General features: G+C 44.1%; 1 protein-coding gene across 1 annotated transcript in view; it reads left to right on the top strand.

Moving 5' to 3' along the window:
• The first annotated feature begins 1374 nt into the window (after positions 1-1374).
• LOC129695445 (choline transporter-like protein 1) overlaps positions 1375-22233 on the top strand; it is a 63290-nt gene continuing 42431 nt past the window's right edge. Inside the window, exons 1-5 of the mRNA XM_055632403.1 lie at positions 1375-1699; positions 11179-11268; positions 15818-15960; positions 16830-16966; positions 18749-18836. Coding sequence (XP_055488378.1) covers positions 1670-1699; positions 11179-11268; positions 15818-15960; positions 16830-16966; positions 18749-18836 — 488 coding nt within the window. The 5' untranslated portion in view covers positions 1375-1669. The remainder of the gene's footprint in view (positions 1700-11178; positions 11269-15817; positions 15961-16829; positions 16967-18748; positions 18837-22233) is intronic.

Here is a 22233-nt window from a genome sequence, read left to right as displayed (position 1 = left end):
GCTACTCCTGCGAAATGCAGTGGGCTGACGTGTAGTACGCTATGGAGGGGATCCTGGGCATTTTTCCACACCCATTTTAGCAACCTGAGCCTACCTGATCCGACCCAACTCGCACTGTAATCAATGTTGCGGGGCAACAGTTTGTGTGGGTTAAATTCATAAATCTGTCAGTTCATACTTCTTGTCAAGAGTAAAATTTGACTCTGGTAATTGTCTTTTTTAATGTTTTTTAAATCATTTCTTTTTAAATGGCTCACAAACAGTGTTTGAGTTGATTTTGTAGTAACTGGAATCGACCCGACTCGCAGGGTAATTGACATTGCGGGGGAACTTGTTGTGTGTGATATAGGGTTAGATTCATAATTCTGTCAGTTCATAATTCTGTTAATTCTTGTTAAAGAATAAAATGTTTATAAACACACATACATGAACATTATATAAATGTACATAATCATATAACACACACAATTATATTCTGATCCAATAATGAACTTTATTTCAGACTAGACACGGGACATTAAATAAGAAACATTGTAAATAAGAAACATTGTAAACCTCCCCGCAACTTCATACACACTAGGCCTTATCCCCTCTCCCTGCTGCCCCGGGCCCCACACTCCCTCTCCCCGCTGCCCCGGGCCCCACACTCCCTCTCTCCCTGCTGCCCCGGGCCCCACACTCCCCTCTCCCGCTGCCCCGGGCCCCACACTCCCTCTCCCCGGGCCCCACACTTACATCCCCCGGGACCCCACACCCCCTCCCCGGGCCCCACCTCCCTCTCCCCCGGGCCCCCCTCACCCCTCTCCCCCGGCCCCCCCGGGCCCCACACTCCCTCTCTCCCGGGCCCCACACTCCCCGCTGCCCCGGGCCCCACACTCCCCGCTGCCCGGGCCCCACACTCCCCTCCCGCTGCCCCACACTCCCTCTCCCGGGGCCCCACACTCCCTCTCCCCGCTCCCGGGCCCCCACTCCCTCTCCCCCGGGCCCCACACTCCCTCTCCCGGGGCCCCACACTCCCTCTCCCCGGGCCCCCACTCTCTCTCCCCGGGCCCCACACTCCCTCTCCCCGGGCCCCACACTCCCTCTCCCCGGGCCCCACACTCCCTCTCCCCGCTGCGGATCCAATCTTTGGCCGGAAGCGAGATGTCGGAGGCAGGTTGCTAAAATGAGTCAATAAAATCACCCATGAATCCGTCCATCAGCGTTTACTACACGTTTGCGTGAGAGTAACCCAGCATCTGCAGTTCCTTCCTGCACAATATGAAGAGGAGGGGACTGGTTCGAGGGAGACACCAGTGGATGGGGACTGGTTCTGCTGTGGGGAGTTGTTACACGGCAACGCCAGTGGTGGGGGAAGTGATTAGAGCAAGGATACTAGAGGAGGCGCCGGCTCTCGCCTTTCCTTCTCCACCTGCAGCGCTGTTAACCAGAGATCATCTGCTATAGGATCTTTGCTGTTAACAGCGGCAACGACAACCAACACCGGCCTCTCCTTTTCCGGGACTCGCCCTCCTGCAGCACTGTTGGTAGCAGCTGCAACCAAAGATTATAGAGCAGAGCAGAGCTCTATAATCTTTGGCAGCAACAGCAACAACAACAACAACAACAACAACAACTAGCAGCAGCAGCAACAACAACTAGCGGCGGCCTCTTCTCCGGGGACCCTGCCATGGGGTGCTGCGGGTGCGGCGGCGAGGAGGTGAGCGAGTGAGAGTGTTCATGTGTTTATTCCTCTCCTGTCCACTGTGCAGGAAGGAACTGCAGATGCTGGGTTAAATGCAGATGTCGTTTTCTTTTGGTGTGCTGACCCTGATAATTGGCCCCCTAGCAGTGGGGGGCAATTATGTGAACGATAATCTGGAATGTTTTCAGGCAAAGATAACCACAAAAAGCTTGAGAAACTCAGCATCTCTGGAGAGAAGGAACAGGCGAGATTTCGGGTCGAGACCTTTCTTCAGAGTCAAGGGAGAGGGAGACCGATATATAGAGAGATATGAAACAAATCAATGAAAGGTAGGCAAAGAAAACTAACGACAATCAAGAAAGCAGGCCATCGTGTGTGTTGTCGGGTGTTCACCCTTCTTCCGCTTGCATTTTTCATTTTAAACATCGCACTTTTTCTTTGCAAAACAAAATGTCGTTAGAACATTTCCTACTCCTGTTTACAACCTGGGTGTTAATGTACGCGAGGATTTTATTTCACTTGTCCGACACCTGCTTCCACGAATAATACCCTTGCCGAATCTTTAATTACAGAGGAGATCAACGCGTCTCTGTATGGATTATACTTAAGTGATTTCACCCCCCACTTGTGGTTTACACTTCGGGATTGTGGTGGTTTCATTCAATTTCATTTGTAGGTTGATGTTTTCTGCGAATGTGCTGTTTAGGGATTTTAATGGTCTAATTAAATCCAGTTAAATTGTAGCTTGGGATAAATTATTCAATATTATTTTAAGGGTATAAATGCATGTTTTTGATTTATTCAAAGACTGGTCTGTTGTTTGAGAAGCTCCTCAAAATACAACCGACAGTGCCAGCGTTGGTTTTGTTGTGAGGGATCTGAATAGCGTGTTTCATCGGATGAAAGAGGCATTTTATTTTAATTTTGCCAGCAAAAGGTCATTGTGTTGTGGAAGCACTATTGCAAAGATGAGAATGCTGGGTTTATTTGTGCAATCTGTTTTTGCACTTGAGCATTGTTTTAAGTGTTAGTATTGTTCACTTTCTTAACCATAGCAGCAACAATTATTGCGAAGATTAGTTGATCAGACAGAATGCCATTATTTGATGCAGTAAAACAAAGTTAATCTTTATTTTAGGACCAATTTAAAATTTGGGTTTTGTATTTGTGCAAAGTGTTTTGTGGAAAAAGCTGATCTATTTACATTTATCCATGCATCTCTAAACTAAACTATTCTGTTGAATTTGCACTTCAGTGTGTTGAAATGTGATGCAGCACTCACAATTGTAGCTTTAATATGCAGGTAGATATTGGGTACTCCTTTTAAAAAAAAAAAAAAAAAAAAAAAAAAAAAAAAAAACCCCAGTGATTTTATAATAACACTTAAAATACAACATTGCAAAACAGATTCTGAAGAAGGGTCTCGACCCAAAACATCTCCCATTCCTTCTCTCCAGAGATGCTGCATGTCCTGCTGAGTTACTCCAGCATTTTGTGTCTACCTTCGATTGCAAAACAGATTCTGGGTGTGGGATTTTAAGTCATTTGAACTACAGTATTTGTTTATACTGTAGTTCAAATGACTTAAAATCCCATTACTTGATCTTTGTTTAAATGCATGAAGCACACGGGCTGCACAATGGCACAGCTGGTTGAGCTTCTGCCTCGCAGCACCTAAGACCTGGGTTTGGTCATGGCCTTGTGTACTGTCTGTTTGGAGTTTGCTCATTTTCCCTCTGATGCTGTAAGTTTCTCCCAGGTGCTCTGATTTCCTCCAACATTCATAAAACATGGAGATTTGTGGGTTACTTGGTCTCTAACCGGCCCCTAGTATGTGGGATTACAGAACTAGTGCTAAAGGGTGATCATTGGTTGGCGTTGAATTGGTGGACCAAAGGGCCTGTTTCAATGCTGTGGTGGTGGCCTGTCGTAGATGATGATAGCATGGTTGCACAGTCTCATGTCTGGTGAGATTGAGTGTGGCTCACGAGTCTGATGTGTGAGCCACACACGCGGGAGCGATGGGGGCTCATGAAGCCGCTGTGGGGGGATTTAAGTCTGCAGCCTTCCTCCTGTCTCTGATACTAACGAGTCGGCTTCGGTAATTGTCTTGGAAACTGGCATACAACCGCCTTCTTAGTGGTTGTATGCCAGCCAGTCCTGCCACTGTCACGGGTTTCCAGTTCTTTTGGGGCTAGTCCTGCATGCTGAAGGAGGCCCTTGATACAGTCTTTGAACGCCCTGGGGGCCCTAAGTTCCTTTGACCCTGTGACAGAACTCTGACAGTTGATGAGGCATGTGGGATTCATCCATCCTGATCCCATGGCCTGTCCATCGAAGCTGGGCGTTTATGATCATTATTTTGATGCTTGTGAAGCCAGACTGGTCCAGCACTTCCATGTTAGTCACCCTGTTTTGCCAGCGAATGCTCACGATGGACCGCAGAGAGCACATGTGGAATTTCTCAAGTTGGTGTGTTTCCTGTACAGGGTCCATGTTTCACATCCATACAGCAAACTGGAGAGCACTGCAGCTTTGTAGACTTTCAGCCTAGTTGGCAGCTTGATGTGGTTGAACGCTCATGCTCGGAGTCGATGAAGTGCTTGATTTGCCTTGCTGATTGTGGTTGATATTTCCATGTCCAGCGAGCCATCAGAGGATCTCAAGCTGCCCAAGTAATTGAAAGCGTCAACTGTTTTCAGCTATGTGTCGTCAATATGTACACTTGGTGGTGGTGCTGAAGAGCCTGGGACTGATTGGTGGAAGACTTCTGTCTTACTGAGACTAGCTGCAGTTCCCAGGTCACCTGCGAGCCCTGGGACTAGTTGCAGTTCCACTGTCTGGTCTCCCCCCAGCGGTGCTGTCCCTTTACAGCCACTGTACTGATGGATAGCCAAGTCTAACCTTCTTGGCTAACTATCTAACCTTCGGCTTCCAAGACGCAGGTAAATTTTCGGGCCTTATATTAGGGTAAAAAATAGCATCTTTATTGCCGGGAAACCCGGTAATTACAAGGCAAGATCAAGACTATAAATTGGGCAAAAAGATGGTAGATTATTATTGTTGTAAACCTGAGTTAATACAGACTAGTTAAACAAAAGTTGTCAATCCTAGATCATTGTTTTGAATGGGTAAAGTTAAGTAACCTGAGAGTCGAAAGGGATTGAAGCATTTAGATTCAAAATAAATTTAATAGGACTGTCTCTAATGGTTGAAGTGCTGAGTATTTTATAGAACAGAAGTTGAAAACTGAGATGTCATTGTGAACTAAGTTCCCCTTTGGAGCAAGATATGTAAATTATCTTTGCACACTGCACAAAGGACTTTAAAGCATACAAAGTACATGATTGTAGGTTAATTGGCTTCTGTACAAGTTGTCCCTAGTATGTAGGGCAGTACCAGTGAGCGGATGATCGCTGGTCAGCATGGACTCAATGGGCCAAAGGCCTGTCTCCACACTGTACAAAAATAAACTGTTCAAGATCTTAAAGGCAGATACGCTACACACAATCTGGTATGTTAAGATAAAACGAGGCTCAGCAAATACTGGTGCAGTTTCCATAAGAGCTGAAGAACAAGTAACAACTAAGGGTGGGGAAGAAAAAAAGGGACCTTTTCCAGAATTTGAAGGCTCAAGAACAAAATAACATAGATTCAAGAAGAACTGCGAATGGTTTAAGGATGGAGGTCAGAGGAAACATTGAGACCACAGAATAATCCGGGAATTGGTTGACCCTGTAATTAAAAGAAAAAGATATTTGTAGGAATGGGAAATAAAAGATTTTGTAAATAATATGGGTATATGGTATTATATTTCCACATTTGGGTGCCTCAACGATTTATATTTATTTTTTTCCGTCATCCTCGGTTCAAGAGCCTTTCTGCATTATCTGTTTTTCTGGACCAACAAAGGTCATGGCCTCCAGAGATGCTGCCTGTCTCACTGAGTTACTCCAGCATTTTGTGCCTACCAGCACCCACAGTTCCTTCCTACACGCTAAAATATATATCATGAGTTCAACCTACTGCAAATGTCAGAGTGGTCACTGCTGAACCCTGGCGTCATCCCCGGTGCCACAAGGACTTTGAAGTTTCATTGAACAGTCTGAAGATGAGGGAAATCAAGAGATAATGATATTTCCTTGAAAAATACCAAAAAATTAAGTTTACTTTGCACAGTTTGGGATCTTGAATAATAGTTGTTGCATGTTGGTTTGTCGATGAACTATACTAAGTGTAGCATGAAGAGGCCATATAGGCACTATACGAATAATACATCGTTTCTGTCGGAGTAATCTGTTCTTCCTCAGTTTATGGATCGTGTCTTTGCTTTTATTTTAACCTTAAACATTACACCTGTTTGCAAATTGCACCAAGGGAGAGAGTATTCGTGACTATCCATTTGGGAATTAGTTTCTAAATTACACGTCTGATGTGTTCATTTAGATGACCCAGTATTTTGAATTAATGTAATCTGAATCTGCAAGGATTTAGCCTTTTTGTAAAATTAGGATTTAGTGAACGGAACACTGACTATGTAAGTACTGTTCCTCATCCCAGAAAACTAACACTGTCACTGACTGGAAATACACATCCAAAAATGGAAAAGTTAATAGCTCTGTGCCGAGCAAAGTTACATCCTAGAACATAGGTACACAAAAATGCTGGAGAAACTCAGCGGGTGCAGCAGCATCTATGGAGTGAAGGAAATAGGTGACGTTTCGGGCCGAAACCCTTCTTCAGACTGGTGGGGGGAAAAAGGGAGGAGGAGGAGCCCGAGGGCGGGGGGATGGGAGGAGACAGCTTGAGGGTTAAGGAAGGTGAGTAGACAGCAAGGGCTAGCAAAACTGGGAGAATTCAACGTTCATGTCATCCAGACGCAAGCAACCCAGGCGGAATATGAGGTGCTGTTCCTCCAATTTCCGGTGTTGCTCACTCTGGCAATGGAGGAGACCCAGGACAGAGAGGTCGGATTGGGAATGGGAGGGGGAGTTGAAGTGCTGAGCCACCGGGAGTTCAGGTAGGTTATTGCGGACTGAGCGGAGGTGTTTGGCGAAACGATCGCCCAACCTCCGCTTAGTCTCCCCGATGTAAATCAGCTGACATCTAGAGCAGCGGATGCAGTAGATGAGGTTGGAGGAGATACAGTGAACCTTTGTCGCACCTGGAACAACTGCTTGGATCCTTGAATGGAGTCGATGGGGAGGTGAAGGGACAGGTGTTGCATTTCTTGCGGTTGCAATGGAAAGTGCCAGGGGAGGGGGCGGTACGGAAGGGAAGAATTGACAAGGGAGTTGCGGAGGGAGCGGTCTTTGCGGAAGGCAGACATAGGGGGAGATGGGAAGATGTGGCGAGTGGTGGGGTCACGTTGAAGGTGGCGGAAATGGCGGAGGATTATTTGTTGTATTTGCCGGCTGGTGGGGTGAAAGTTGAGGACTAGGGGGACACTGCCCTTGTTGCGAGTGCGGGGATGGGGAGAGAGCAGTGTTGCGGGGTATGGATGAGACCCTGGTGGGAGCCTCATCTATGGTGGGGGAGGGGAATCCCCGTTCCCTGAAGAACGAGGACATTTCCGATGCCATGGTGTGGAACGTCTCATCCTGGGAGCGGATGCGGAGGAATTGGGAGTAGGCGATGGAGTCTTTACAGGGGGCAGGGTGGGAAGACGTGTAGTCCAGATAGCCATGTGAGTCAGTTGGTTTGTAGTGTATGTCGGTCAGAAGTCTGTCCCCTGCGATGTAGATGGTGAGGTCAAGGAATGGTAGGGAAGTGTCGGAAATGGTCCAGGTGTATTGGAGTGCCGGATGGAAGTTGGTGGTGAAGTGGATGAAGTCGGTCAGTTGTGTGTGGGTGCAGGAGGTTGCCCCAAAGCAGTCGTCAATGTAATGGAGGTAGAGGTCGGGGATGGGGCCCTGGTACGTATTGAACAAGGATTGTTCAACATACCCAACAAAGAGGCAGGCGTAGCTGGGGCCCATGCGTGTGCCCATAGCTACGCCTTGTGTTTGTAGGAAATGGGAGGAGTCAAACGTAAAGTTGTTGAGGGTGAGGACCAACTCCGCTAGGCGGAGGAGGGTGTCAGTTGCTGGGTATAGGTTGCTCCTCTGGTCGAGGAAGAACTGGAGGGCTTTGAGGCCATCCTGGTGGGGGATGGAGGTGTAGAGTGACTGGACATCAATGGTGAAGATGAGGGGGTGAGGGCCTAGAGAGTGGAATGCGCTAGAATGCATAGAGTGGAATCCTAGAACATATATGGGCAACCAAACCACACTTATTAAGTTTGTCATGAACATCTTAAAAAGAACTACCAAACAATGCGCAAACAAATTCTGGAATTCTATGGAGCAAAGGGCCTGTCCCACTGACGCGACCTTTACAGGCGACTGCCGGCACCTGTGATAGGTTACCAAAATTTTAAACATTTTGAAAATTCAGCAGCGACCTGACGACTCTTTGGAGACTTCTCACGACCATACAGGCTGTATGGTCGTGAGAGGTCTCCTATGGTTGTGAGAGGTCACTCGCAACATGTCATCAGGGGTCGCCTGTATGTTCGTGAGAGGTCTCCTATGGTCGTGAGAGGTCTCCAAAGAGTCGTAGTGTCTTTCTGGTCGCCGCTGAATTTTCAACATGTTGAAAACGGGTGCCAGCAGTCGCCTGTAAAGGTCGCATAAGTGGGACAGGCCCTTTAGATGCCGGAGAAGGCAGGTACTGTAACAACTTTTAGAAGACATTTAAACAGGTAAATGGATAGAAATGGCTTAAAGGGATATGGGCCAATCGTGGCGAGGTGGGACTAATGAGGATGGGACATTTTGGTTGGGATGAGCTAGTTGGGCCGAATACTTGTTTCTGCACTTCATAACTCAATCTGACATGAGGTGAAGATGAGGACAACAACTACCAGCTACCTGCACTTACCTTATAGTTAAATGGTGCTTTATATAACTACAGGTGCACAACCTTTTATCCGAAGTTCCAAATAACGAAAACCTCCGAATAGCGACATTTTTTCAGTCCTTGAAGAAAGGTCCTTGAAAACGTTCACCGAGGGCGGCCCGCAGAGGTGACAGCGGAACCTCCGGTCGGTCCTCGAAGAAAGGGGAACTAAATCCCCATTCATAAAAGAGAAGGTGAGGGTATATTGCGCGAGGGTTAATAATTGACAATCTGCTGCTGCCTGCCCGCTGAGTTAAAACGTTCCCACGGTAGACTCACGATACACAGTGTATCGTGAGTCTTGCATGAGAACTTTTTTAACTCAGCGGGCAGGCAGCAGCAAATTGTCGCTCCCTTAAGTTTCACCCCACCTACACCCCTCTGCTTCCCGGCCATGTGTGTGACCCCTTTCCCTCCCCTCTCCAGCTCCCCGCCCATTGCACCGGCGCGGGGGTTTTGCACTGTCTTCACGTCGCAGCTAGTGCCAGTCACCGGAGACGTCAGGACCAACGGGACACCGGCCCCCAGGCCCACTGCAAGCACGGAGATCCCAGAGACCCACAGCCAGCAGCAGCCCAGCCCCGTTCCAATTCCAGAGGAACACGCTCCCCGTAGGGACAGAAGCTGATGGTGTACAAGGTGTGTCTTGGTCTTGGGGTTGCGGATGAGGGGGCGCAGCTCGGGCTGTGACATCTCCGGCCACCCCCCTGTACAGGAGCTGAGACTGGGAACTGTGGGGATGTCTGCAGTTGCAGAGGGAGGGGGCAAGGGCGGTACAGTTCCCAGTCTCAGCTCCAGTCCAGAGGGGTGGCCGGAAACGTCAGGACCAACGGGACACCGACTGCAAGCACCGAGATCCCAGAGACTCACAGCCAGCAGCAACTCTAGCCCAGCCCCGCTCCAACTCCAGAGGAACCCGGGTTGCGGATGAGGGGGAGCAGCTCGGGCTGTGGGCGAACTGCCACTGGTCGCTGTAGCGGCGCATCGGGGAGCGGGTTCTTGTTGGTCCTGACGTCTCCGGCCATCCCCCTGGACAGGAGCTGAGACGTCAGGACCACCAGAAGCCGCTCCCCGATGCGCTGCTACAGGGACAAGTGGAAGTTCGCCCACAGCCCGAGCTGCGCCCCCTCATCGGGACACCGACCCCCAGGCCCACTGCAAGCACGGAGATCCCAGAGACTCACAGCCAGCAACAACTCTAGCCCAGCCCCGCTCCAACTCCAGAGGAACCCGGGTTGCGGATGAGGGGGCGCAGCTCGGGCTGTGGGCGAACTGCCACTTGTCGCCGTAGCGGCCCATCGGGCAGCGGATTCCTCTGGAGTTGGAGGGACAGGGAGACACAGCGGCTTTTGAGAATGGTGGGCAATCACTTCCAAAGTTCTGCCCACACAGTCAGTACACCTCTCCTACACTTGTCTCCCGCACTAAGATTATCTCGCAGAGAATGATCCCAGCCTAACCCTCCCTTTTCTCTCCGATTCTGCAAGAAAAAACTACATTGAAGACTCAAACTCGCGATCGAGTAACTGCCGGGATCGAGGCGCAAACTCGCGACCTTGCGGATATAGGCCGAGCACTCTGCCACTGCGCCAGCCGTTAAAATCTACGCTAAAAATCTTCCATTCCGAAAGTCGAAAAATTCTGAATTACGAAAAGTGTCTGGTCCCAAGGCTTTCGGATAAAAGGTTGTGCACCTGTATTCAAATTGGAGTCCTATCCTAGAAAATTGTGACTAGAAGATGTACAACAAAATGTTTTTTTTTACTTCTTTGATGGGATTTTGCCATCAATAACATGAGGCATTTTCTGTCAAATACAATGAGCAATTGATAATGCAAGTCTCTCCCAGTGTGGTGAAGGAGACCTTTTGGTAACTTCGTTTTTCATGCAGACAATTTTCCCTGCTGTTTTGAAGCTAGGGTAACTGAGGATGACTGTTTGGAAGTATGTCATACCATGTTAATTTTAGTTCCACGAGCATTAGAGAAAATGTTAACTCATGAAATGAGTTAATTGAGTGCATTCACAAGCACCGAGGAAGTACAGATGAATTGTTATTGATGGTAAAACTAGCCACCAAAGGAGTGGAAAAATAATTTGTTGTATGTCTTCTGAAGGTCAATTTTCTGAGATATGACTCCAGCTAGAATAGTTCTGTAAAGCACCATAGAATTATTAAAATTGGTGCAGGGAAGTGGGTTTCAGATCTGGCAGAACCTGTTTGTTTATTCTGTAATTTGGCCATCGTTTTAAGATGTTTGTGGCAAAGTAAAAACATTAAGTATGGTTTGATTTCCCCAAATATGTTCTGGGATGTAACACTCGGGCACAAAGCTGTAAATAACACTTTCATTTTGGGGTCTCGCTATTTCAAATTAGTGATTGTTTTTGTAGCTAAAATTCACACTATTGAGGTCCTACAATAGAGAAGTTATTCAAGATTCTTTATTTCCATTTAAATAATTGCAGATCTGTTAAACTTGAGCAAATGGTTTGTGATGTTGCACACTAAGAGAACAGTCTTGTTCATATCTGCTTATTTATTTGTTCTTAAGGGCTCAGATCGACAATGGAAGCCTCTGGAACAACGCAGCTGCACGGATGTACTGTGGCTACTGATATTTATTCTGTTCTGTGTTGGCATGGTAAGTTTTCCTTCATTTTTGTTGTAGGAATTTGTTTATCAATATTATTTTGCGGGTCCATGTTGTGCAAATAGCTAGAATATATGGGTTGCAGCGGCACATAGAGAGATTTATGGCTCTAAACAGCAAGATAATTGCTAGTGACTGTTTTACAGTTGGGTCATCTAAGCGGGGTGAATGTGAGGAGAATGATTTATGCGAGCAGCAATATATTTTCCCAGGAGACACAAGAAACAGCAAAGGCGAGAGAGATGTCCAAAATTATCCAAGTGAACTTGAGAGCAGGGTGGAAATTAGTGGTAAAGTTGATGAAATCCATGAGTCCTGCTGGGGACAATCCCGAAATCTTTGTTGATATAACCGAGAAGAGTTGAGAAATGCTGTGGGGGTACGTGTGTTCAATGTAGTCAACAAAAAGACAGGCATAGCTGGAGCCCAAGCGAGTGCCCATGGCTGCACTTTTTGGCTTGAAGCAAGTGAGAGGAGACAAAGGAGAAATAATGGTTGAGGTCAAGTTCCACCAGATAGGAGAGCAGTAATAGAGGGCAGCTGATTGAGTCTCTGCTCAAGGAAGAACCAGGGGGCCCGAGATCTTCCTGGTATGGAATGGTGCAAGGTCTGAAAAAAGTGTGTAGTCTCAAAACATCACCTGTCAGCTTCCTCCCCAGATGCTGCTTAACCCGCTAAGTACCTCCAGCACTTTCTCAACACATATTATTCAAACATATTATTCAATTTTATCCAACATATTATTCTAAGTGAAAAATCATAATTGACACACACCGTCGTCGAAACGAGAAAGTATAAATTGGCACCTGTAATGCAGTGTAATTGCGTGCAGAGAGCATTACAATGGGAAGGACAAATTGGTGGGTTTTAGAGCAATGAGAGTAAAACTTGAAAAATCTTTCTCCAACAATACAATTTGAAGGAATCAAAATAATTTTTAAAGTTGATTTATTTTACAGCTAAGGGTAGTGTTGGCAATAATTATGATTTATGAGAATTGTGTAAACGCATGATAAATCACTGTCCCGTGGAAGCTAGAGATAAAACCTAGCACGCTCGTATCTATTTCTGGTACATTCTGTTACCAGAACGCGTTCGGGGCCAGGGGCTTGCTAAATGTATTGTATAAAATGAAAGATTATGGTAGGATAAGTATCTGCAGACCAATAAGTCTCGTATCAAAAGAGGTAAAATTATTAGGAAAGATTGAGCAATGGTATAAATGAGAATTTAAAGAGGTATGTATTAATCTTGGACAATTAGCATAGATTTGTTGAAAGATGCAAAATACAAAGTCATTGAGGAACTCAATGGGTCAGACACCATTCAGGGAGAAAATAGATAGGAAACATTTCCGGTTTGGACCTTTCCTCTGATGAATCCACTAAGTTCCTTCAGAATTTTGTCTTTTGCTCGGGATTTCAACATTTCCATTTCCTTGTGTCTCCATTTGTTTGAAGAAAATTATATCTGTCTAAATTTATTTTGTGGCAATGAGATGGGTCAGTGAACAAAATTGCATTTGATTTCAAATGCTTTGTTACATGGTAGATTAAGTAAAAGTCTTGCGATCCAAGGGAAAATGGCAGGTTGTTTTAAAACTTGGACCAGTAGGATATGAATGCAAAGGGTAATAGTCAACAGAAATGTTTGATTAGAGGACTATGTGCAAAAGGGGTTTCGTATACAAGTATACAAACTTAAAGCACAAGGTATTGGGGGTTCAGTATTGATGTGGATAGAGAACTGGCTGGCAAACAGGAAGCAAAGAGTAGGAGTAAACGGGTCCTTTTCACAATGGCAGGCAGTGACTAGTGGGGTACCCCAAGGCTCAGTACTGGGACCTCAGCTATTTACAATATATATTAATGATCTGGATGAGGGAATTGAAGGCAATATCTCCAAGTTTGCGGATGACACTAAGCTGGGGGGCAGTGTTAGCTGTGAGGAGGATGCTAGGAGACTGCAGGGTGACTTGGATAGGCTGGGTGAGTGGGCAAATGTTTGGCAGATGCAGTATAATGTGGATAAATGTGAGGTTATCCATTTTGGTGGCAAAAACAGGAAAGCAGACTATTATCTAAATGGTGGCCGATTGGGAAAGGGGGAGATGCAGCGAGACCTGGGTGTCATGGTACACCAGTCATTGAAGGTAGGCATGCAGGTGCAGCAGGCAGTAAAGAAAGCGAATGGTATGTTAGCTTTCATTGCAAAAGGATTTGAGTATAGGAGCAGAGAGGTTCTACTGCAGTTGTACAGGGTCTTGGTGAGACCACACCTGGAGTATTGCGTACAGTTTTTTGGTCTCCAAATCTGAGGAAGGACATTATTGCCATAGAGGGAGTGCAGAGACGGTTCACCAGACTGATTCCTGGGATGTCAGGACTGTCTTATGAAGAAAGACTGGATAGACTTGGTTTATACTCTCTAGAATTTAGAAGATTGAGAGGGGATCTTATAGAAACTTACAAAATTCTTAAGGGGTTGGACAGGCTAGATGCAGGAAGATTGTTCCCGATGTTAGGGAAGTCCAGGACAAGGGGTCACAGCTTAAGGATAAAGGGGAAAATCCTTAAAAACGAGATGAGAAGAACTTTTTTCACGCAGAGAGTGGTGAATCTCTGGAACTCTCTGCCACAGAGGGTAGTTGAGGCCAGTTCATTGGCTATATTTAAGAGGGAGTTAGATGTGGCCCTTGTGGCTAAGGGGATCAGGGGGTATGGAGAGAAGGCAGGTACGGGATACTGAGTTGGATGATCAGCCATGATCATATTGAATGGCGGTGCAGGCTCGAAGGGCCGAATGGCCTACTCCTGCACCTAATTTCTATGTTTCTATGTTTCTATGTAGGGCCCAGTGCCAGGCCAGTGCCTTTTATGGCACATAGAAATTATTGATATGATATGAAATTTTGTGATAAATAGTGGTGGAAAAGGCGGGTGCAGGAAGATATTATTGAACTGGTTAGATGGGTATAAAAATTGAAGATTTTAGTTGGGAGGTGTGAGGAAATCCCGAAGGATCTCGGAATGCTTTCCCACAGATTCCTGAAGATGACAGAATGGCAGTTAAGGTGGTCAAGATATACTTCATATACACTTATATTTCATGTCTCAGCCAATAAAGACAAGAGCAGGAAGGTCACATTAGAATTGTACATACCAAAATATCAGAGCTGCAGTACTGTATGCAGTTCTGTTTGTTCCGAGAAGAATTTTGCAATACCTAGGCTGGCACAGTAGCTGATATGGCTTTTTCCTCATAGTGCCAGAGATCCGGGTTTAATCCTGGCTTTGGGTTCTGTCTGTGTGGAGCTTGCATGTTCTCCCCCCTGACTGTGTGGGTTTCCTCTGGGTGTTCCAGTTTCTTCTTGCCTCCCAAGGACGTGGGTTTGTAGGTTAATTGGCCTCTGTAAATTGTCCCTCGTGTGTAGGGAGTGGATAAGAAAATGAGATAATATAGAATGGGTAATCTAAGCTTGGCATGGACTTGATGGACTGAAGTGCCTGTTTCCACGCTCTAAAAACTAAAACTTGGGTGCAGAAGGTTGTTGTGAAGATTTATGGCTGAAGAGTTAGAATTTAGTCTTTTGATTGTGTTTAGCTGTAAAGCGCTCTATAAGTGCTTGCACAAATGTCTGTTAAACATAGCGAATGTATTACATTATGCCACTTTTTCCAGATATTAGCCTCTCTGTAATTTAATTAATTCAGAAAATTGCATTCTGCTTTTTTGTCCATTCTCTGTTACCCAAAATTCTTCTAAATGCAGCCTAAATTAGGTTGTGATACAATGTGGGTGTTTTACCTGCAGCTGCCCGAGTTCAGTCCAGCCTGGATCAGGTGGTGAAAGTCACATACACTTCACCAGGCAGTGAACTCCCGGACAAATAAAATATATACAAAAGACACGTATTGCAAATAATGGCACAAGTTATTACATGAAATTACTGAAGGTGTAATATAAAATGCTACAAATATCATCTATTCTCTACGTGGCATAGCTTTAACTTTTAGCTAACCTGCTATCTCAGTCTCAATAGGCTGATTGGCTTCTTATGTCACATGGAAGTACAAAATTATCTTCTGATGATTTAGTTGTGGCTTGCCATGGCGGAACGCGGGGATGCTCTGTCTATATATTCCAAAACTAACATCCATGACTATTTGATGCAACTTTTTCTACATCTCCATCTTGTTTGTCTGATATAAGAACATGATTCCAACCTTTAACACAACAGAGATACTGTGGTGGAAAAAGGTTTGAGTTTATTAGCAGTCTAACATTTTTCCCCCTGATAACTTCCATCTGAAAAGGCCTATTGAGAGCACATCTGGAGTTAGAATGCTGTTCATGTAACGATTAATTACTTTGGCTGTGTTATCTAGCTTACAGCCTCTTTGAAGAGTTTGCCATTGAAACTGCATTCTCACGATGCATTGACTAGGCATTTCAGTCAAGTTTTAGTTCAACTTTTGGCTCATAGTTATTCTTGCTGAAGACAAGTGTTTAAAATTGAACGTGAAATGTTCTCTTGCAGGCTATCATTTGTGGCTTTGCTATAGCATCTGGAGCTGCACAGAGGCTGGTATTTGGTTATGATAGCTATGGAAATATTTGTGGTCATAAGAACACAAAAATTGAAGACATTGAATTGAGCGGTAAAGACCTTACAGACAGAAAGTAAGTACATTGATATTTCAGAATTATGTACAATATGTTAATTCCTAGATGACTAGGTATTTTAACCTGGTTTTATTTTGTATGTGTGTTATATTTTGTTAACTTACTGGCTTTAACTCTCGATTTTAAAAGTAGATATTCTTTGAACAGTTTGAGCTGCCAGCACCTTTATATCTTTTTATTATTAATTCAAAATAACTTCCAAATGTCGCAAGTTAACTTTTTGGAGGGAAAATATTTTTTTTATGTGTCTTGGTGATGGGTGCACAGTTACAACATCAGGAACACTTGTGTCCTCAGTAAAGTCTTGGACACTAAACATGGGAATAGAAGTACATTTTTTGTTGGGCTGTGACCTTCAAGCTGTTGGGAAGATGTGGTGGGTGACCACTTTATATGGTATTAAAATTTCAAATGCACTTCACTTTGCAATATAATAATTCAAGCCATTTGTTTCGGAAGGTTTTTGGAAATCGAAATAGCTTTAAATTGATCAAATGTTTGTGGGATTTTGGGAATAGTTCTCAGATTTTGTAGAATGCGATTCTGTTGGGTGTTGATAAGTTAATTCTGATATTTATGGATTTGTAAACTTTCTTTCCCAAATGAATTGGATATTCTTGATAACCATTTGACCTTTTGATTAAATTTTTGTCCTATATATTTGCCAACTCATTTGATTTTCTCTAACCTTGAAGTTGCTGAAAATGTTAAATTAATTTCTATCTATTTTACATTCGTTATTCTAATATTTAATCTTGGCTAAAAGCAAAAACTGAAAAGAGAATTGAAAATGTGCTTTGTGCTTAAATGTTTCTTTTTTTTCTTCTTTCCTGTTCCGCCCTCGCCAAAAAAACATCAAAATGCAGAAACGTTTTTTTCTTCGAACCATGTAATTGGGATACGCTGAACTTTAAAATCAAGTCAGTAGCGTTATGTGTGGCTAAGTGTCCGGATATGGATCTTAACTCACTCGAGGATGTTCGCAATTTTGCCAATAATAATGGTATGTTTAAAATGTTGAAAATGGAGTGGACAGGGGCAGATTGGGGATTAGAATGTATTTTCATTTATTCTCCAATTATTACTTTGGCATAATTTTAAGATGAAATTATTATTCATATATGACGAGGGTTGTATGACCAGGCCTTCGGCTACATTCTAATTTCCAGCCTGAGAATTTAATATTACTGGCTGTCCTGTATTTTGGTATGTAATCTATTTCTCTCCAGCATAGCATGTTATCTCCTGTTCTATGAATTCTTTAAAAGAGTACACGTCCTGAGGATAGAGCAGAAACAATGAAGATACTATACTTTGATTTCAAGAAGGCAACGTAAAAGATGACTATAGAATATAAAGAGGAAACGTCGTGCTACAATGTGGATTGAAGATGGGCTAGCTTAGTGAAATGCAGGGAGCAATACTGAGTCTTTCTGGCCATGATATAACAAATGGAATGCCACAGGACTTGATGCTGGAGCCTTATGTTTTTTTGCATTTGTGAGAAATGAGATGCATAAAGGCATCAGAGGAATGGCTGCTAAATTAGAATATTATCTAAATGGTGAACAATTGCAAATTTCTGAAATGCAAAGTGATTGGACTGGCCTGGTGCATGATGTGCCAAAAGCAAGTATGTGTGCATACAAAGGTAGACACAAAATGTTGGAGCAACTCAACGGGACAGGCAGCATCTCTGGAGAAAAGGAATGGGTGGTTTTCTGGTCAAAACCGTTCTTCAGTTTGAAGAAGGGTCTCGACCAAAAATATCACCCATTACTTCTCTCCAGAGATGCTGCCTGTCCCGCTGAGTTGCTCCAGCATTTTATGTCTATCTTCGATCTAAACCAACATCTGCAGTTCTTTCCTGCACATGTACAGTATGCATGCAATGCAAATGCAATGGAAGTAGTGTCTGGAAATATTATGGCATAGGTAAATAGTTACTAATAGGCAAGGGATGTGAGGACTAGAGTGGTTGTAATGCAAAAATGTATTTTGTTAGATCAGCCATGATCATGTTAAATAGCAAACCAGGCTCGAGCTGAGTGACTTACTCCTGCTCCAATTCTTTTTAAAATATGTACATAATTCTTTACCTGAACAATAAACTAGCAATGCAGAATATTTTATTATCTGATAATTCAAATATATATTGGTTAGTTCATGTAATCTCAAATTTCACTGTACCTTAACTGGTACATGTGACAATAAACTGACCTTGAAACGTTATATATATCATAACAAGGGATACGAGGTTGCTTTAAGAGATGGTACTGAGATAAAGGATCAGCTATAATCTTATTGAATAGGATTACAATGCACAAGATTAAATATTTTCCTTCTATTTCTGAACTTGTGTTACGCAATTCTGATTTTAACAAATATGGTTTTTTTTTGGTGCAATGCTACCATATTCTGCCTCGATCTTTATATAATTTTGAAACGATGCCTACGTTTTTCTTTTAATTATCTCTCTCTTCGCATTTTATTTCCACTTGGCTTTTATACATTCCCTTGCTGATCATCTGTTTTAGCTCTTTTTATTTAAAGTTTGCACGGTAGTAGGAATCATTTCTTGATGTATTTGCAAGCAATGCTTTCACGTTGTGTACGAGGATAATTTTTTTTTCCCTACTTTGCAGCATTTGTCAACTGAAGCAAATTTAAATGCCACATATTTGTCTGAACTTTATCCTTAATATTTTTCTGTAAGATTTTAATAAGCATAAATTTAGGACCAAGATTTTTTTTTTCAGAAAACAGTATTTTGTTTTTATTACAGGTTCTTATCTGTGCAAATATAATCTGAAAGTAACTGAGTACACAACACAACATTTCAAGTCGTGCCCCAAGCTTCCTGTTAAATCGAGGTGAGAAAAACTGGGGATATTATGGGGGAAAATTGATTAGATTATTGTGTTAGATTAAACGTGACACTTTTCCTCAAGCTGTGATCCGTGTCATTTGTAGTGTTTTATATATAATTAGGTTAAAGTTTGAGCAGCTCTTATTTTAAGCAATTATATTTTATATGTCATAGTCTTAAGGGGCTGTCCCACTTTTCCGAGTTATTCACATTCTCCCGAGATTTTCACAAATTCTCCCGAGTCTTCAAACTCGCAGAAAGTTCGTAACGAGTCTGTAGGAGTCCGTGGATATATTGTAGTGGCTCGTTATGCCAGCTGTAGGTACTCGGGGCTTCAGGTAAGTCGGGACTTTTTTTCCAGCCTGATGAAAAATGTCCATGAGTAAAAAATAAATTAACAAAAAAAAGCCCCGAGTACCTACGGCTGGCATAACGAGCCGCTATGATATATCCACGGCCTCCTACGAACATTCTGCGAGTTTGAAAACTCGGGGGAATTCGTGAATAACTCAGGAGACTTCGTGAATAACTCGGGGAAAGTGGGACAGGCCTTTTACATCAACAAGACAGCCCCTTTTGCACACCCTATCCTTGCTGCCCTTCCCCATCTACACTAATCCCATTTGCCTGCATTATAACCATATAACAATTACAGCACGGAAACTGGCCATCTCGGCCCTACAAGTCCGTGCCGAACAATTATTTTCCCTTAGTCCCACCTGCCTGCACTCATACCATAACCCTCCATTCCCTTCTTATCCATATGCCTATCCAATTTATTTTTAAATGATACCAACGAACCTGCCTCCACCACTTCCACTGGAAGCTCATTCCACACCGCTACCACTCTCTGAGTAAAGAAGTTCCCCCTCATGTTACCCCTAAACTTCTGTCCCTTAATTCTGAAGTCATGTCCTCTTGTTTGAATCTTCCCTATTATCAAAGGGAAAAGCTTGTCCACATCAACTTTGTCTATCCCTCTCATCATTTTAAAGACCTCTATCAAGTCCCACCTTAACCTTCTGCACTCCAGAGAATAAAGACCTAACTTATTCAACCTTTCTCTGTAACTTAGTTGTTGAAACCCAGGCAACATTCTAGTAAATCTCCTCTGTACTCTCTCTATTTTGTTGACATCCTTCCTATGATTGGGCGACCAAAACTGTACACCATACTCCAGATTTGGTCTCGCCAATGCCTTGTACAATTTTAACATTACATCCCAGCTTCTATATTCAATGCTCTGATTTATAAAGGCTAGCATACCAAAAGCTTTCTTTACCACCCTGTCTATATTAGATTCCACCTTCAAGGAACTATGCACGGTTATTCCCAGATCCCTCTGTTCAACTGCATTCTTCAATTCCCTACCATTTACCATGTATGTCCTATTTTGATTTGTCCTGCCAAGGTGTAGCACCTCACATTTATCAGCATTAAACTCCATCTGCCATCTTTCAGCCCATTCTTCCAAATGGCCTAAATCACTCTGTAGACTTTGGAAATCCTCTTCATTATCCACAACACCCCCTATCTTGGTATCATCTGCATACTTACTAATCCAATTTACCACACCTTCATCCAGATCATTGATGTACATGACAACTCCAAACCATCCAGCCCATTTACAGAATGTTTCCCAGTCTATATGTGGAAAGTTGAATTCTCCCACAATCTCTACCTTGTGCTTACTACTAATATCTGCTATCTCCTTACATATTTGCTCTTCCAATTCTGGATCCCCATTTGGCGGTCTATAATACACCCCTATAAGTGTTGCTACACCTTTCCCACTTCTCAGTTCCACCCAAATAGCCTCCCTAGATGAGCCCTCCAATCTATCCTGCCAAAGCACTGCTGTAATATCTTCCTTGACTAGCAATGCAACACCTCCGCCTCTTGCCCCTCCAATTCTATCACACCTGAAGCAACGAAATCCTGGAATATTTAGTTTCCAATCACAGCCCTCCTGCAACCATGTTTCACTGATCGCCACAACATCATACTTTCAGGTGTCTATCCAGACTCTAAGCTCATCCACCTTTCTTACAATGCTCCTAGCATTAAAATATGCACATTTAAGAAAACCCCCCCCCCCCCCCCCCCCCCCCCCCGCCTCTTATTCTCTGTTTATTTCCTTTTTCTTTATCCTCTTGTGTCCGAGTGCTTCCCTTTTCTGCTTCCTGCCTCCCATTCTGTCTACTAGCTTTCTCTATTTGAGTCCCTCGCCCTAAACCCTAATTTAAAGTCTCCCCAGTAGCCTTTGCAAATTTCCCCGCCAGGATATTGGTCCCCCTCGGGTTCAAGTGCAACCCATCCTTTCTGTACAGGTCCCACCTTCCCCAAAAGAAGTCCCAATGATCCAGAAACTTGAATCCCTGCCCTCTGCACCAGTCTTTCAGCCACGCATTTATCCTCCACCTCGCTCCATTCCTACTCTCACTGTCGCGTGGCACAGGCAGTAATCCTGAGATTGTTACCTATTTGGTCCTTTTCCTTAACTCTCCTCCCAACTCCCTAAATCCTCCCTTCAGGACCTCTTCCCTTTTTTTACCTATGTCATTGGTAATTCCTCTTCCCTTTTTTTCCCAGGACCTCTTCCCTTTTTTTACCTATGTCCTTACCTATATGTACCACGACCTCAGGCTCCTCTCCCTCTGATTTCAGGATATCTTTGATGCGTTGAGACACGTCCGAGTCCTTGGCACCAGGGATGCAGACCACCATCCTGGTCTCCCGACTGCGTCCACAGAAACGCCTATCCGACCCCCTAACAATAGAGTCCCCAATTACTATTGCCCTCTTCTTTTTGTCCCTACCTTTCGGAGCAACAGGGCCATTCTCTGTGCTGGAGGCCCGTCCGCTGTCGCTACCCCCGGGCAGGCTGTCAACCCCATCCGTACTCAAACAGGAGTACTTATTTGCAAGGTGTACCGATATTGGAGTACTCATTCGTTCCTGCCTCTGCCCCTTGCCCTTCCTTAGTGTGACCCACATGTCTCTCTCCCGTGGTTTTTAGTGACCACCTCCCTATAACTCCTCTCTATGACCTCCTCACTCTCCCTGACCAGACGGAGGTCATCGAGCTGCTGCTCCAGAATCCTAATACGATCCCTTAGGAGCCCCATCTCGATGCACCTGGTGCAGATGTGGACGTCTGGAGGGCCATCTGACACCATGATCTCCCACATCTGACATCCAGAACAGTATACTGCTCTAACTGTCATTCTCTCGCCTTACCCTGGATCCGATACAAGTACAATACAATAGAACCTGCTGGGAGAAATCAGCAGGTATCTGACACAACAGCTGCTCCCTCTTGACTTTTAAACTGTACCTTTATTGTATAAGCAAAAAGCACTGTACTCTTAGCTCACTGTACCTTTACTAAAGCACTGTAC

The sequence above is a fragment of the Leucoraja erinacea genome, chromosome 3 (genome assembly GCF_028641065.1).
Source record: "Leucoraja erinacea ecotype New England chromosome 3, Leri_hhj_1, whole genome shotgun sequence".
NCBI classification, from domain to species: domain Eukaryota; kingdom Metazoa; phylum Chordata; class Chondrichthyes; order Rajiformes; family Rajidae; genus Leucoraja; species Leucoraja erinaceus.
Note: the sequence above shows the minus strand (reverse complement) of the source record. Positions and strands in the feature narration are given on the sequence as shown.